This window comes from Podarcis gaigeae, assembly GCF_964106915.1.
Source record: "Podarcis gaigeae genome assembly, chromosome: 10".
In the NCBI taxonomy this organism is placed as follows: domain Eukaryota; kingdom Metazoa; phylum Chordata; class Lepidosauria; order Squamata; family Lacertidae; genus Podarcis; species Podarcis gaigeae.
The window spans coordinates 5,314,101-5,330,835 of record NC_139686.1 but is presented as its reverse complement, the minus strand read 5'-3'; the positions used below and the strand labels follow the sequence as shown (position 1 = coordinate 5,330,835).

The window sequence follows — 16,735 nt, the reverse complement described above, 5'->3', positions numbered from 1 at the left end:
CTCAGTTAATGAAAACAGGCTCCGGGCCTCAAGCAAGCCATTTGTGGAGTGCCACCCTGCAAAGCGCTCTGCACATGCTCAGATGCCCTCACCATCCAGGGCCGAGCATTCAGACATGAACCTCCGCCTGGAGAAATGGTTATGTGGGCTTAATTTAAAAAGCCAGGCCTTTGGTGGTGGCGGGAACCGGGGTCTCGAACCCTCGACGGGCCGAACCAGTCGGCGGGCCTAATAACGCGGCGAGCAGCTTCTCCTTCGCCTCAGCTGCCCAACTTCGCCTCAGGCCCGGCGGACTACACCTCCCGGCATGCCGAGCGGCGAGGGAGGCGGGCTTGCGAGGCGGGGCCCGGCGCGTCTTTTCGCGTCACGAGGCGCCGCGTCCAATCCGGAGCGGGCTGTTCGGTGAGGTCACTGTGGGTGACGTCAGGGGTCCAGAGAGAGGCTTCGGCAGAGCCGAGGCAGCGGCCGGAGCAGGAGCAGCAATCCGGGAGCGGGAGGGCGCAGGAAGCTGTGAGGGGGGGTCAGGAAGCTGAGGCTGAGGAGAGACGCGGAGGAGGGGGGAAGCCCGCGGGGCAGGAAGAGCCGGCTCGTGAAGGGAGGGGCCGCGGAGGCGAGAAGGGCTCGGGCGGCGGGGGGGGGGGAGAGGCCTCCGCGCAGGCGCAGAGCGGGGCTCGGACCCCCACCTCCTGAAGCGCCCCCCCAGCGGAAAAGGGGTCCTGACAGGACAAGAGAGGCAGCTCCAGACTCCGCCCGGGAGGGGCCGCCGGCCGGGGGGCCACCATGTCCTCCCCCAGCCCGGGCAAGAGGCGGATGGACACCGACGTGGTCAAGCTGTATCCTTACCTGGAGAGTGGGGGGGGGGGTTGTGAGGGGGGGTGGCAAAGGCAGGTAAAATGGGGGGCAGCCCCCCATTCTGGAATGTATTGGGGAGCAAGACACAGAGAGCCCCCCACCACACACACAGTTAGTGAGAGGCAGGAACAAGGAGATAAATGAAGACTTTGTTGGAAAGGTTGGGGGGCAGGGAGAGAGAGGGCCCCCCCTCAAAAAAACTGGACTAAGTGTCTTCAATAGAACTTCATATTGGGGAGTGGGGGTCTAGAGAATAGGTTTCCTTCCTCCACAAGGCCAAGGAATGATGGGGAGAAAGCAGGTACTTTTGGGGGGCGGGGGGCAGTGCCCTCCACTTGCTGAAGACGAATGCCTATTCCATTGCAGAGAATAGATGAACGATGATTGTTTCTGTTCTGCTTTGCTTCTCTCCCTTTCCCTGCCAGGTGAGGGGCGCAGAATCAGGGACCCCTTAGAACTGAGGAGCGTACAAAGGCTCTCCTGGAATATGGGGGTTCGGGAGGAAAAGCCCTTCCCTCTCCTTTTCACCAGCAGGAGAATGGAATTATTCTCACCACCACCCATTAGAAGAAAGCAGCCTTCTCCAGAGTAAAATGTTTAGAATAGGGTTGGAGAGTGAGGGCACCCCAATAATCTTAGGGGAGGGGAAGAGACTTGCAACTCCTGGAGAGTAGTAAATTTTAGCAGCTCCAGGTGATTTTTTTTGTTCTTGTTGGGCTCTAGGAAATGGGGGGAGGAGAGAGATGAGGCACCCCAGGTATAGACAGAGCAAAATCTTTTCTTCCCTCCCCCCAAAACCCCAACAACGCCATCATACCATTGAAGGGATATCTCATTTTTAGGTAAAATGAGGCCTTCAGACACCCCCCTTTGAGAAATGAGAGCACAGTTGTTTCATTCTAGTATTTTTTTATGGGGGGTTCAGGAACTCATTCCCTACCCTCCTCTTCCTTGCCCCCCAAATATAGACCTCTTCAAATCCATTCTTCTCTCTCCCCAAAGAAACTGGTTTTTTTGGCGGATGGGGGGGGGGGGCTGCTCTCTGGTCTGTAGAGGCCTGTATCTAAAGCCAGACTCTCTTGGGGTGATCAGGACCCCTTGTTGCCTTCAATAAAGAAATCCCCTTTGTCTTGGAGAGGAATCCCAAAATATTTTCGTAGGGAAACAATATAGGCGGGGGGGGGGGGGGGGAAGCACTTATTCTCTGTCTGCCTCACTAATGATTGTGACCAGAGTCAGTGCTCCCCCTTTCAGGTATTGTGACAATGCTTGAATAATAATACAACTCCCTCTACACCCACTGATTCAGATGTGCTCTCTTTCCCCCTCCCCAGCCAGAATTAATACATGCTTTGTGGGGTGGGGGGCAATGGGCCAGATTTAGCTGGGGACAGAAGGGAGGGTAGTTGTTGACAGTTAGCAATCCAGTGATCAGCTTCTGGTGGTGTGTTACTATTTACTCAATCCAGTTTTAGTCTGCTGTTCGGGAAGCTTCTGATGGCAGCTGGGGGGGGCAGTTAATGCGGGTGGGAGCACCTGGAGAACAACATTGAAGTAGTAATAGTGGAGAAAAAGAATCGAAATGCCGTAGAAATCCATCACCCATTTTTTTCTTTTTTGTGCTGCTGGTTTTGTTTATGTAACACTTCAGTTCAGTGAAGATTTTCTTTTATCCCTTCGTAAAGGATCTGTTTTTGTTTTCCAAATTATGTTTTGTTCTTGCCTCTCAGTAGAATGTTACCTTGTCCCTGTGTGCATATTTGAAGATTGTGAAGCTTCTGAAATAGTGCAGTGAATTTGCGTATAGAATAGGTTTATTAATAGTTCTGTTTATCAGGTGGTGGGGAGGGAAGGAAAGATGGGTTGGCGTTGACATAGCCAACTGAAATGCATTCAGATATGTTTATTGAATGTGTTAACCTCCCCCAGGAGAATTTAATCGGGAAGGAATTAACTATGTAGAAGGGCGAGAGGGTTACAAATAGCATTTAGTTTCCAGAGATAAACAAACTTGTTTAGATTAGGCCTGCTGGGGTGAAATTATTATAGTCAATTGTTGACGCTGCACAGCGAGTTCCCCAGTCTCATGCTTAACTGTCTGTCTGTACATTTTTAAAAGCACAAAGCCTGTGTTTGATAACTGTCTATAGATTCCCCCTTTAAAAATGTTGTTTTTAATAAATAGGAAGTGGCTTGTGATTGCTGTGGAATCAAAGCTATTTTTATCCTCTGCTTCAGTTGCATATGCATGACATATCCTTCCTCGGATACAAACTTCATTCGATGGTTAATTTTTACTGGTTCGAGGGGAGGCTAGATAGAACTCCAGCTGTTCAGTGACAAAAAAGAGAGAGATTCTCATTATATATAAATTTTGAAAAGGCAGCCGGATTATGGAGCGATGAGGCCCATTGTGACCTCCTGGTAGTGTATCCTTTTTCTTTTTTGCTGCCCCCACCCCCACTTTCTGTTCACTTGGTAGCTGGCGTGTTGAAAGATCATAGCATTTTAGGAGACAAAGAGCAGGGGTTGTTTTCCTCTCTTTTTTTAAAAAATGACTTCATTTGGCTTATTGGTGCTGTGGTTGCTCTTTAATTTGATGGTGGATAGGAGAAAAGCGAATAGCCTGGCATTCCTCTCCGGTTCATGGTTAGCTGCCGATCCTTCTGTTTGACAAAAGAAACAAACTAAATGGCTAAAAAAAGACCTCAAACCAGAGTTCTTATTATCATTCCTGGTATTTTAAGTGATGTGGACTCACTGTGTCCTGTGAGTGTGATGAACAAATAGGTTTTTTTTGTTTCCTGTGGCTTTCCTGGCCTCCTTTGGCATCTGTACAGTCAGTGTTTTGGGTATGTGACCCAGCCTAGTCCTCGCTGTTTACTTGGAAGTGGTGTTGCTTTCATTGGGGGATTACTCCCAAGTCATTTTGTGCTTGGGAGAGCAGCCTTAATTTATGTATGAAGTTTGCTCACTGGAATCTAGAGGCGGAGGGGAGCCCAGCACACCTTCTGGTGGCTTCCAGTAGAGGAGATGTCTCTTTCCTCAACTTGTGTCCCTTGTATTCTGCCGCTACTTGTAGGACTGCCTATTCTGCTTTCAAAGTACCTCTTTGCCTCCCATCTTGATTTGCAGCCTCTGACTAACTTGGGGATATAGGGTGGGGAGCGGAGGCATGGCCCCACAGAAAGTGTCTGGAGCTGTCAACTTAACTGCTCTGACAGGTTTGGTGGGGTGGTGGTGCTGCTTTCATTCCCCCACCCTTTTTTTGGCCTTGTGTACTCACATCTGTGCAACCCAGAGAGGGAGAGGTTGGTTGGCCAATGTCCTGTATTACATGGGTGAGTTGTTAGCATGCCTAGCTAAAAAGAAATAAGCCTCCTCTTGGTAATTGCATGACGGTGATCTGAAACTCTGAGTCACTCAGTTGCTTTTTTGGACGCTTCTCTAAACATTGTGCAAACCTTTGAAAGAAACGAGAAGCTTGTGTGTGTTGCATTTCAACCTTGTGGGGGGAATCGCAGCTCCAGCCTTTTTTTTTTTTTTGTCTTTGCTGACTTGTTGTTGAGTTCCTTTCTGGCATTGCAGAGTTTCTAATAGAATGTGTTGGGGGTTTTTTATATATATAAAAAAACGGCAACTCTCAAGACCTTTCTAGTCCTGGCTAGGGTGCCTTTCATAAATCTCCAAGAACTGGCATCAGTGACCTTAGTGTGTGATCTTTTAAAGTTCCAAATCTGGAGGGATACCTCTCCTCTTTCTAGCACCCCCTTTATTTATTTATTTTATGGTTCTTAGCTTCCCTCCTTGCTCCGGAAGAACCCCGGGGACTGCTTGTTTTGGAAAAGTGTTTGCAGGCAAAAGGCCTCCGGACAGAGCCTGCGAGTCAGCCGATTGGCTGTTCTGTTACTACCCGGAAACTGAGGCTTGGGCGGAGCAACCCAAACAGCTGATGGAGTGTGTGACAAGAGTGTGTTTATATTCAGGAGCGTGGGGGCTGGGAAGGGGGAGGCCTGGGCTGGAAGGCGTAGGAGAGGAGAGAGCAGGACAATCTGTGCCGGGTCAAGGGGTTGCTTGGCGCAGGAAAGGGAGAAAAGTGTCCTGCAAGCAAAAGGAGGTCGCTGTTAATCCAAACTCACGTTAATCCGAGGGACATGACTGGCTGCCAGGGGTGGGACAGGGTTTGGTTTCTCCACCGCCCCCAGGTCTGCAATGATTTTTGAGGCAGTCTAAAGTTTGGGCTGAATGACAGTTCAGCAGTTTACTCTTAACAATCTAAAATACCTCTGGGTCACAGCAGTAGTGTGCCTTTAACTTCCCCAGTCTGAACCAGCACCACGACACGGTTTATTTAGTTTGTTTTTGCCCTTCTCCTGGGGGCTCAGGCTGGTCTTTAAATATATACTGTACAGTGGTACCTCGGTTTAAGAACTTAATTCGTTCCAGAGGTCCGTTCTTAACCTGAAACTGTTCTTAACCTGAAGCAGCACTTTAGCTAATGGGGGCCTCCCACTGCCGCTGCGCCGCCAGAGCAGGATTTTTGTTCTCATCCTGAAACAAAGTTCTTAACCTGAGGTACTATTTCTGGGATAGCGGAGTCTGTAACCTGAAGCGTCTGTAACCCGAGGTACCACTGTATATATATTGGGCCTCATTGACCTGGTCACTTGCACAGGGATCAAAACGGTCAGAGAGTTCCACAACAAATGGAAAGTTGGTGCAAGATACTGGATTTGTTTTCGCGAGCTTGAAAATGGGGCACCTAGCGTGATGCTAAGCCTGCCTCGAAAAAGGGCTAGCACTTCTGTGGCAAAGAAGCCGTGCCACATGTGATGAAATGGAGAGGTGTGGAAGTAACTCCACACTCTTGAACTGGCCTTGGATATGGAAATGGGAAGGGGAGCTCACATTGGCAGCTGGGAATGTATCGCTGCTTGCAGAATTATGCTGCGTTGGCTATAGAGAACCAAATTCCAGAAGAGTGGCCATGTCAAAGCCTATGAATAGAGAGACTGGATGTGGATTATGGGAGCTGGAGGCTCGTGTCTCATCTCTGGGGTAGTTTTGGACAAGACACAGTTTCTTGGTCTTGGTAACCCCCTCCATAAAACGGGTGAGAGCGAACACACAGTTTTTTGCAAGGGCAAAAGGTTGAAATGTGCTCTGGGAATCTAAAGATTGAATAAATTACTAGCAGTGAATCCGAAAGGCTGTATAAATGGTAGTTAATATTGAATACCAAACTGCAACTAGAGGTCTTTCTGCCATGAAATCTGTATTATGTCTGATGCATCTGTGACATCTCCCATTCCAGCGAAATTCCCTCAGATCCTTCGCTGCAGCTTCCCCAACATCAGCACTATGTCCAGAAAAAATACCTACAGCCTTGAAAAGAGAACACAGGAAACACGACACTCCATATATTGTGTGCTTGTGTTGAGCTTGGGTGGACTAGAGGAACCTGAATTCAGAATTTGTGTATGCCACAGACTTGCTTGATAAGCTTGGGCAAGTTTGTTAGCTGCCTTTTCCTGTAATCTAAAACGCCGGTACTAATTTCACTTGGCATTTATACATTTGCGGCAGGTCAGCGTGTTGGATTAACTATAATATATACTTAAAACACGGATTGTGGTTGTGCAGCCTAATCCTTTGCTTCTCTGCTTGGAAGTATCTTTGATCAGTTAGGAGCAGAAGAAACTCCCTTCCCCCTTCAGTGGACTTAGATTTCTAAGGAAGCGTGTGTGAAATATTTTGGGTGGGGTGAATGGCTCTGTCATATCTGAACTTCACAGTTCTCTTATACAGTGAGGCCTCGTTCTCTGTGAGGTGCTAAATATGTGTCTGAGTGGTATATTTCAGACCAGAAATATACCAGACCAGAAATTCCTTTGCATAGAAAACCAGTGTTTGCGGGGGAGAAGGTAGACTACAATTCTTCTACCTGGTATGCTTGTTTCTTTGTGAAGGGAATCTCTTGAACGGAGAGTCGTTGAGTCACGTGAGTCCCCATCTGAAATGGTATGAAATGCAATCCAGGTGTATGTTTATTGCCCTGGTGAGAACCTAGGCTAGGCTCTAGCATGAACACTGGTTGCTGCTGCATTGCCCAGGTTTGTTATTTTCCTCCAGGGAGCTCAAGGCATACAAGATCTTCCTAATCTTATCCTTGCAAACGGAGAGAGGTTAAGCTGAAAGATGGTGACCAACCCATGCCAGATCTCGCTGGTCCCAGTCTATGACACTAAAATTGGGACCCATATTAAATGAAGCGAAATCTTTTTTTGCGTATTAATTTTTAACCCATGCTGGATTATATATAGGATGAATATAAAATACACTCCCCCCAAAAAATAATCCCATACCTGCGTAGCCCCTGCATTTAACAGCTGTTAAATTCCTGCCCAGACAACAAGGTCTTCGGTATGTACAGACTTCGATTCGTTTTGGCTTTCAAAGCTCTCAGGGTCCATCCATGGCATTTAAAGCAAACAAACTGTCTGGCTTCAAAGGCAGTGTTATGCTGAAGTTTTCAGATGAACAAAGAAGCCATGGAACAGGAAGCAGTTTACTGAAAAAATAACTTATCCTGGTTGTTACAGGGTAGTCAGCTCTGGAAATCTCCTGATTCAGAATGCAAAGTTAGAAACCTGGTGGAATGCTTGTTATTGTGTTGGGTCTCCTCTTACGAACAGATGCAAAGCTGGGGAAAGGAAAGATTGTGGGGGGAGTCATATGTGTGAAACATGCTTTGAAGGCTTCGTCACAGTTGAGGTGTTCAGAATTAATGTTCAGATTCCCCCCACCTCCCACCCTTCTGTGGTGCTATAGTTGATTGTGGTGACACAAAATACCCCTCTTAACTCACGGTTTGAGTGAGTCACACTTTGCAATCCGGTCTTTATTTTTATTTTATCCAGGAAAATAACCATGTCACTCTGTAGCTGCAGAAAACCCCAAAGTACTCAGAATGCTGGTTATGAATACCTTCCATAAACACTGCAGCCTCCACATCTCATTTTGAAAATACCTATGTTTAAATGAACTGCAATTTGCATAGGTTATATATACCAGGCAATTTTAAAAGCTTATAGTTTGTTTCATGGAACAGCCCAAGTAAGGATTTGTTTTGGTGGTTTTAATTTAAATCCATTTTTTCTTGGCCAGACACAGGCAAATCACATATAACGTGGCAAATCGTAACTGTATTATCTGAGTCGTCGTTTACAACAATATCATAAGCATTGAACACCATTTCACAGAGGGATAGCTGTGATTAAAAATTCATATTTTTAATCTGCAATTAATGAGTTGCCTGAGCATGTTGATTAATTGCTTATGTGATATCCGCTGTGCATAAACGATAGCTTTCCAAGATCTTACCTTGTTGCTTTCAGAAATAAACTTACTAGGCTGTGCTGAGTTCCTTGCTTGTGTGGAAGGCGCAGGACTTTGATTTTAAATTCACTGTCTCATTGTTGCTTTGTCAGTTTGATTGCATAGCCCATTGAAGCTTAGTCTTGTAACACAGACTTGAAAGAGTGCTGCATCTACTTATAATATCATTAAAATGGTTATGTGGTGCTGGAGCTGCCTAATATGAATTGGCTTAGAACGGGTTGCAATACAAGGCCTTAGCAAGCTTTTCATTCTGGTCTGTCTTATAATAAGGGCTTGTTTGTGTGGATTCAGCTTAATTAACCAGTAGAGCTGAAAGCAAGAACTGAGTTAGCGCAATTAATGCATTAAGCAGATTTCAGAGATATGAAATCTGTTGGTTTTTTGTGGGGGTTTTTTTAAACCAGTTGGAATTGAAGGGTCCCTAGCTAAGACGTTACTCACCGAAAGAGTTGCACAGCTCAAGTTGAACAATGTTTGCTGTGAATCACCCTTAGATCTACAGATGAAAGGCAGTATACAAATCTAATAACAATAATAATCATCATCATAATAACAAGTAATTGCAGATTAGACCCAAAATATATGACCACTAATATCCTAATATTCTTTGTGGTGGAGGGTTGAAAGCTGGCTTGACCACACAGTATTTTTACCCTGTTGTCTTAATCTTATGCATTAAGAATTAACATGCCAGGTCTAACCACTCACCGACTTGTTGGCAGATGATGACTTTGAGAGGCTCACATGCAAGATGTGGTGGCAGCATCAGACTACTGTCTCTTGGTAAGCAGAGATGTAAAGAACACCTGCCATTTTCTGTTCGCCTTTACTGGGGCCAGAAGCTGTCTGTAGATCCATCCCTTGGTGTTTTCTTTTCCAAGCAAGTGATGGTCAGGCTTCTTCCAAGGAACGATTCGGAAGCTTCTTGGGGGCGTGTTAGTGAGGTCACTTAAGTCAGGAAGCTTCACCGAAAGAGAGACTTGTTGCCCATGCAGTGCCCTATTGCCGGTGAATTATTCCGTGGTGTAACCATTCCTTTATCAAACTGAGGACCAGGGCGAGTCCCTGGGGGAAGGGAGTTGTTCCATTCTGCAGTGCTCACAAACATGGTCATGGGCAATGGGGACAGGACAGATTCCTGGTGAATAATTCAGTGGATTGCCCTGGGTGCCACAGAGGAGCGAGTAGCATAAAAAGTTTGGACTCGTGGCTTAGTGGGTGAAGTGGAGATCAGTTCCTCTTTAGCGTGTTCTGGTATTACCTGTATGGCTCCTGAAAACTAGGAAAGACCGAACTGGAATTAAATAGCTTGGAATGGAGACAGTTAAGTCCACGTCTCATTGATTAAACAGATCAAGTGCACTGTTGCCTTACCATTAAAAAATAAATCTATCAATTACACATTTTTTAAAAAGCGTAGGCCTTTGTGCAGCACAGAGCCCTTATACCAGTAAGGCTCTGGTTACGATGCGAGATCTGCCTCTAAGCTTGTAAAGCAGGGGTGCCCAAACTTTTTCCAAAGAGGGCCAGATTTGATGAAGTGAACATGCGTGAGGGCCGACCAAAGTTCTGGGGCTTTTTTACGGATTTTATCCCAGGACATATACTGCCACGGGATTAAATTGACTGGCAGGCCGGATCAGGCCCCCAAAATGGACTTTGGACATACCTGTTGTAAATCTTTTGAAGTTGGCTGTATCGATGACTTTGCAACTCAATCAAACTGCCCTCTCCTGATGGACCTAGTGATTTGGGCAGCCGCTGCTCCTTAAGAGGGCACTCACTACCGTAAAGGTAAAGGGACCCCTGATCATTAGGTCCTGTCACAGACGACTCTGGGGTTGCAGCGCTCATCTCGCTTTATTGGCCGAGGGAGCCGGCGTACAGCTTCCGGGTCATGTGGCCAGCAGGACTAAGCTGCTTCTGGCAAACCAGAGCAGCGCACGGAAATGCCGTTTACCTTCCCGCCGGAGCAGTACCTATTTATCTACTTGCACTTTGAAGTGCTTTCGAACTGCTAGGTTGGCAAGAGCAGGGACCGAGCAACGGGAGGTCACCCCATTGCGGGGATTTGAACTGCCGACCTTCTGATCAGCAAGTCTTAGGCTCTATGGTTTAACCCATGGCGCCACCCGCCTCCCACTCACTACCTTGCCTGTGTATAAACACGAGTTGTTCTGGAGCAGTGGTGGGAATTATAAAAAAAAAACACCAAAACAGTTTAATACTAGTTCGATGACCCACTCTATGGAAGCATTTGTCTTGCATTTCCTTGGGGTCTCTGGATTGCGTTTCATTGCCCGCGAAACTTCAGAGGTAACATCCTCTTTAAGTCCCGGGACCCGATTGCAAAGCTCAGCGGCTTGGCTTCTGTTATTGCTAATGTAGCTGTGTTAAGGTGGGGGGAAATGGGGGGGGGGCGGGTGAGAGAAGAGAGGGGGAAATAGCTGAGCTCACTAAAGAGAGACTCCTGAAAGGCCTATTCATGAAAGTGAGGCCTTGAAGTTTTCTGTGTCCTTGCCCTGTTGCTATTATGGTGGCTTTTCCCATGCCTCGCATAATGATGCTGGAGTGGTTTTGCTAAGACGCTCTCTTGCTCTCAGGCTGCAGATGTCAAACGGCTTTGCCAGCCCCAGCACCAATAGTCGGGGCACGGTCACAGTGTGGTGACCTTTGGTCAACAATATGGTAAGGTTTTTGAAGCACTAGAGGGTTTTTAAGGGGGAGAGATTTCTAGAAAAGAGTATTTTAGACTCCCATCATTGTGGGTACCCAAGTAAGATAGAGCTGCGTCTGCCAGAGCTTATAAGCTGAACCATTGTTCTACCAGTGGTAATTGGGGGGCCCCAAGTTGATCATTAATCTGAAGGCCTGGGTGCCAGAACTGCACTTTTTTCAAGTGCTGTGTGCCCTTGGCTCTCATTAATTATGGGGTGGGGGTGGGAGGATTCTAGGCAGGGCTGTGCCCACAGCAGATCTTAATGTGATATTGTCACAGTTGATCTAGAGAACAAGGGAGCAGTAACAAGGTGAAATGAAATTGCATTTGTATGTGTGTGTGTTGTTTTTAAATGGTCCTGTTCAGGAGTGTGCAGGTTTTCAAGCTATATACATATTTTGTTCATCAGGCGAGATTGAAAGATGGTGACTGCTTAACTACAACGTACTTCCCATGTAGGTAAAGGTAAAGGGACCCCTGACCGTTAGGTCCAGTCGTGGCCGACTCTGGGGTTGCAGCGCTCATCTCGCTTTATTGGCCGAGGGAACCGGCGTACAACTTCCGGGTCATGTGGCCAGCATGACTAAGCCGCGAACCAGAGCAGCACACGGAAACGCCGTTTACCTTCCCACCAGAGTGGTACCTATTTATCTACTTACACTTTGACGTGCTTTCGAACTGCTAGGTTGGCAGGAACTGGGACTGAGCAACAGGAGCTCACCCCATTGCGGGGATTTGAACCGCCAACCTTCTGATCGGCAAGTCCTAGGCTCTGTGGTGTAACCCAAAGCGCCACCCGCGGCCCCCCCCCCCATGTAGATAGAGATATTAATATACCGTATTGGCCCGAATATAAGCCGCACTCCCCTCCCCCCCAATTCTGACAGTGAAAAGTTAAAGTGCGGCTTATATTTGCAATCTTACGCTGCTGGGAAGACGGCATGTCTCCCCCCCAAAAGGAAACAGCCCAGAGTGTGGGGTGATGGCGGCAGTCCGCCGGCCGCTCTCAAGCCTCCCCCGACACCGGCTTGTGGAGGGAGTCCTGGGAGGCAGTAGTGTTAGAAGGCGAGTATGCAGCACACTCGGAAGCCGGCGCCGGCCCCCCGTCAGGGCGGTAGAGCCGGGAGATGGGCCGCACCCCAAAAAAGCCTTGAATTTTAAAGATGCGGCTTATTTGCGGGTATGTGTTATATTCGGGCCAGTACGGTATTTGATAATCTAAGGTCGTGAACCGAATGCAAATGGTTTGGCTTGTAAAAACGCCCAGTAGCCTCAAGAGCTGGAGATTATGGGTCGTCAATTGCCCTTGCTTAAATACAGAATGAATGATGACAGATTATTAAGCTTTTTGCAAGTTCACGATAAAGAAATGGGGTGTGTTGCGACCCTTAAAACCCCAGGTACTGCTTGCGAGTAGCAATAATAAATTGAGCCAGAAAGCTGGGTTACAGTACTCCTTTCTCCTCCAAAACAGCATTGAGTGGGGGGCAAGACCAAGGTTCCAGGGTGTCTCTGTGTGATGGGAGTGACTTGGGCAGGCCGCCCCCACTCACGTTGCATCATCTCGGAAGCAAGACGACCCATTTCCTCTGAAGAGCTCTGTGGACTTGCTGCCAAGTGAAGTCTCAAGAGTGCCTATCTGTAGCAAAATTCCCACAAGGTTTCCCCACCTTGCTAGAAATCAAAGCTGAGGACTCATGTTTTGTGCTTCCTGTAGCCTTTGCCCGGGGGTGTATGTTTAGATTACTTTCTCGGGTGCTCAGGGTGAATTCTTCATTTCTTCCTGCAAAGCTTCTGTGATGGAAGAATACTGAAGCCTGTGACTAAAAAGACTCTGTATAGAAGGAACCAGATTAACCACCCTCCTTGAACCAGTGTGATGCACACTTCTGAAAATTGTTGCTCTGTAGCACTTATTGGCTACTGAACAAGGCAATTATTACTGCTGCCTTCTATTTACTTATTTTATTTTATATTTTATTTTTATGCCGCCCTTCATCCATATATCTCAGGACAGTTCACAGTATAAAAATACAAGATAAAAACACAAAACTCATAATAAAAACAAGAACCATCCCTCTCCAAACCCAGTAACTCCTCCCCAACCCCAACATTTGCAATTTGCGCTCTTTTATTGCACCTTCTCAATAACTCTGTGAGGCAGCCCATGTTCTCATCTGATAGACAGGGGATGCGGTGGCAGAGGTGGGACTTGGTTAATCTTCCTGGACTGGAGCTGATGAAAGTCCACTTAGTTCAGCATCCTACTAGCCAGTTGCTCCCGGCAAGCTCACAACCACTTCTTGTTCTTTCCAAACATTGTAGGGGGAAATGGAGGGGGCACATACCCTACATATGGATGTTCCATTTATAGCTACCACGGGGAGTATATTGATCATAGCCATGCTTTGATTTAATTAATTATTTTTTTTAAAATCCGAACTTGAAAGCCCAGGTCTCGCAGGTTCAAGTCTGTCTCTGCAACCACTGGACTAGACTGGCTGAACAACTCGGAAGCCCTCCAGCTGATTTCTTTTCCTGACCCGGCTTCATTTTCATTCAACTTTGCAAAAAACAGTGGAAACTGGCAATTGGAGGATGGGCCCTCCTGATATCGAAACGGGAGGCTCTGGGCTGGCCGTGGGGCAGTGGCCGCCTGTTGCTAAGTAACTACATTCTTTGCACCTGTTAATCTTTGTGCTCTCCTGAAATCGCGCTCGACCACACGTCATAATTAAAGGGGACTTAAACAAAAGGCAAGTGTTTGCAACTTGTACACAGGGCAACCAGTGAAGCCCTTTTGAACCTAGTGGGTTTCCCCTTTCTTGGGGATCCAGAGGTGTATCTGAGAATATGGGCTGAGAAGAGGAGAAACTGGTTAGAACCGAGTAGGCTGTTTTCTCTCTTAATTTCCTGGACCTCTGCCCATTGTCTTGGCAAGAAAGATGAAAAGGCACTGTTTACTGAATTGCTTGTGAAGACTGGATATGGCTGTACAGCTCGTGTGTGTGTGTGTGTGTGCATGTGTGTGTATTTTACCAGGACATTGTATACCTTTATTGTCTGTGTGCAACCCCCCTGCTGCTATTGTTTCTTGTTTTCTTGTGGACTCTCGGTATACAACAAGGACACAAAGCACTCACTGGGTGTCTCTCGCGTGCGCAACTAATTCTTTCCTTTTTACTGCTTCTGTTCGGTCGTTTGACCAATCCTAGCAGAGTACTTGAAATCAGAAAATGCTCAGGGTGACGGTCTTCTGCCGTGTACCTCGGGGAACCTGTCCCACAGCCCAATAGATGCTGCTATTTCATAGGATGTGCCTGAGATGGTGCACCCACAACTTCAGCCAGTTTCTTTCTTGGCAGTTTCTTACCTGAAATTCTGGCTGTCACGCCACCAATTTTTTGTCTAGCCAAGACTGTTTGATTTATTTACCCCAGACCTTGTAACAGAGCAGGCCATTTGCTCTAAATGTAAATATTCCGATGGCAGTGACTTTTGCATGGCTCCTGTGCATTTCAGCAAGGATAACTTGGGTCCTCATATCTGAAGAAGTGTGCATGCACACGAAAGCTCATACCAAGAACTGACTTAGTTGGTCTTTAAGGTGCTACTGGAAGGAATTTTTTTTGTTTTGACTATGGCAGACCAACACGGCTACCTATCTGTAATTGGGTCCTCATTGTTGCTGAACTTCAAGATCAAAGTCAGATTACTTTGTGTCCGATGCGCTATTGATGTCACCAGTCACTTGTGTTTTGGCTGAGGTGGTGAGTCTCTCTGCCTTCTGTGCAACTTGCACTTTTTTTAGTCTATACTTTCTGGATAGAGCAATAGGTCTAGGATCTCTTGAGTGGATCACAGAGCTGCAGCTCTAGAAGGATCACCCAGTCCACTCCTACCCCTTGCAGCAAGGTATCTAACACAGCCTTCCAGCAAAAATTATCAAAGGCAGCCATCTTGGTCCATCAGATAAAAATCCAAAACCCACCATCAGACAATATCTTTATTAAGACAAAGCAAAATTTCGCAATGCTGTGGCAAGCTTTTGAGTTCTTCAGAGCTCAAGATAACAGGCAAGATAGCCTCATGGCTACTACACGCAGCTTAACAGTTTGTACTTTCTAGAAAATTTCCATGTCCACTCATTTCCTGCATTGTGTAACATCTTTGCCTCAGCCTACCTACTGCTACACAAACAAAAATTCATTCCTGGTTTTGTTAAATGAAAGGCTGCTATGTTTGTCTTCTTCACCACTGTGCCTACCCAGGGACCTGTGTTTCTCATTTATAGTTTGGACCAGGTCCAGGTTACTAGCAAGGTGTTTGTTCTATCAAAAGCAGGGAGCAGCCATTGCTTCTTTGCCCCAGAATCCTTGGTGCAGTACCTGAGAGGGACATGTTATCCTACAATCTCCATTTTGGAACTGAATCTGCAGCCTGAGCTCATGCCTACAGCACCCGTCATAATTTCTGCACTTATTCTATTTTTCCTCATCAACCCCCTGCTTTTTGTAACTGGCACTGCCTCATGCAGAGTGCTAGGGAACCCGAAAGCTGGGTTTGTGACATTTTGGTTGGTCCATGGATGCTCTAGTTGAGATTTCTGCATTGCAGGGAGTTGTACAAGGCTCTACAGTTCTTTGATTCCATGATACAGGTATTTTTCCAGGTGTGGAATTCAGAATTCCAGCAAGACATCCAGTTCTCTAGATAAGTGCGAAAAAGGTTCATTTTTAAAAAGTCAAAGGTATGCTTGCATTGTATTTATATTCCGTTCCTTCTCTCTGAAGCTCAGAGCAGCTTCCCCGAAGCCTCTAGCAGCCTATTTGCAAAGGAAAATAAGCCCCCGTTTTCTTGTGACTTCTGCTTGTGGAATCAATTTAAATTGCAGAACTGTCATGAATTGGGAGTAAGTGCATAAACACTTGTGAGTTTGGCTTTTAGCGACTTCCAAATGCTGCTGGGATGTTTTAATGAAGTAGGTGCAGAGGTTGTAAGAAAGAGCCCTCTTTCTGAGTCTCGTAAAGATTCAGGTAGCATCAGAAATCCGACAAACAGCTTCACTGAGCCTGGCCTTGTTCCAGAAGAAGTTGTTTAATTAATTTTAATAATTTCGTCTGTTTTTAAATGCTGCTAGTTAGAAAGAGTCACGCGACCTGAAAATCATTGGAGCACCAAGGAGCTATTATGATACGGACATTGACTTGCTTAATTATTGCTTCATATCTGTGTCTGTATGACAGGTGTCCAGCAGTCGTCTCCCATCCAAGCCTTGATCAGGTCAACACCTGCTTAGCTTCAACAGTGCTGTAGCACTAAGCTGTGCTCAAGTCAGCCTGGCTCTTTCATTTGCTTTGCAAACAAGGGGAAATTTAATTGGAAATGCTTTAAGCTGAGGTGGAAGTAGGAAGAATTGTGAGATGCTACTAGTCATCATCAGGGACGTGGGTGGCGCTGTGGGTTAAACCACAGAGCCTAGGACTTGCCGATCAGAAGGTCAGTGGTTCGAATCCCCGCAACAAGGTGAGCTCCCGTGGCTCGGTCCCTGCTCCTGCCAACCTAGCAGTTTGAAAGTACGTCAAAGTGCAAGTAGATAAATAGGTACCGCTCCGGCGGGAAGGTAAACGGCATTTCCGTGCACTGCTCTGGTTCGCCAGAAGCGGCTTAGTCATGCCGGCCACATGACCTGGAAGCTGTACGCCGGCTCCCTCGGCCAATAAAGCGAGATGAGCGCCGCAACCCCAGAGTCGGTCACGACTG

At 46.8% G+C, this 16,735-nt stretch overlaps 1 protein-coding gene across 2 annotated transcripts in view; it reads left to right on the top strand.

Moving 5' to 3' along the window:
• Positions 1-444: 444 nt before the first annotated feature.
• UBE2H (ubiquitin conjugating enzyme E2 H) overlaps positions 445-16,735 on the top strand; it is a 63,323-nt gene continuing 47,032 nt past the window's right edge. The window contains exon 1 of one of the 2 annotated variants that reach the window (XM_083701002.1): positions 445-833. In XM_083701002.1, coding sequence (XP_083557128.1) covers positions 781-833 — 53 coding nt within the window. In that variant the 5' untranslated portion in view covers positions 445-780. Of the gene's footprint in view, positions 834-2,277; positions 3,282-16,735 lie in introns of those variants that run through there. The other variant, XM_083701003.1, reaches the window with a different exon arrangement.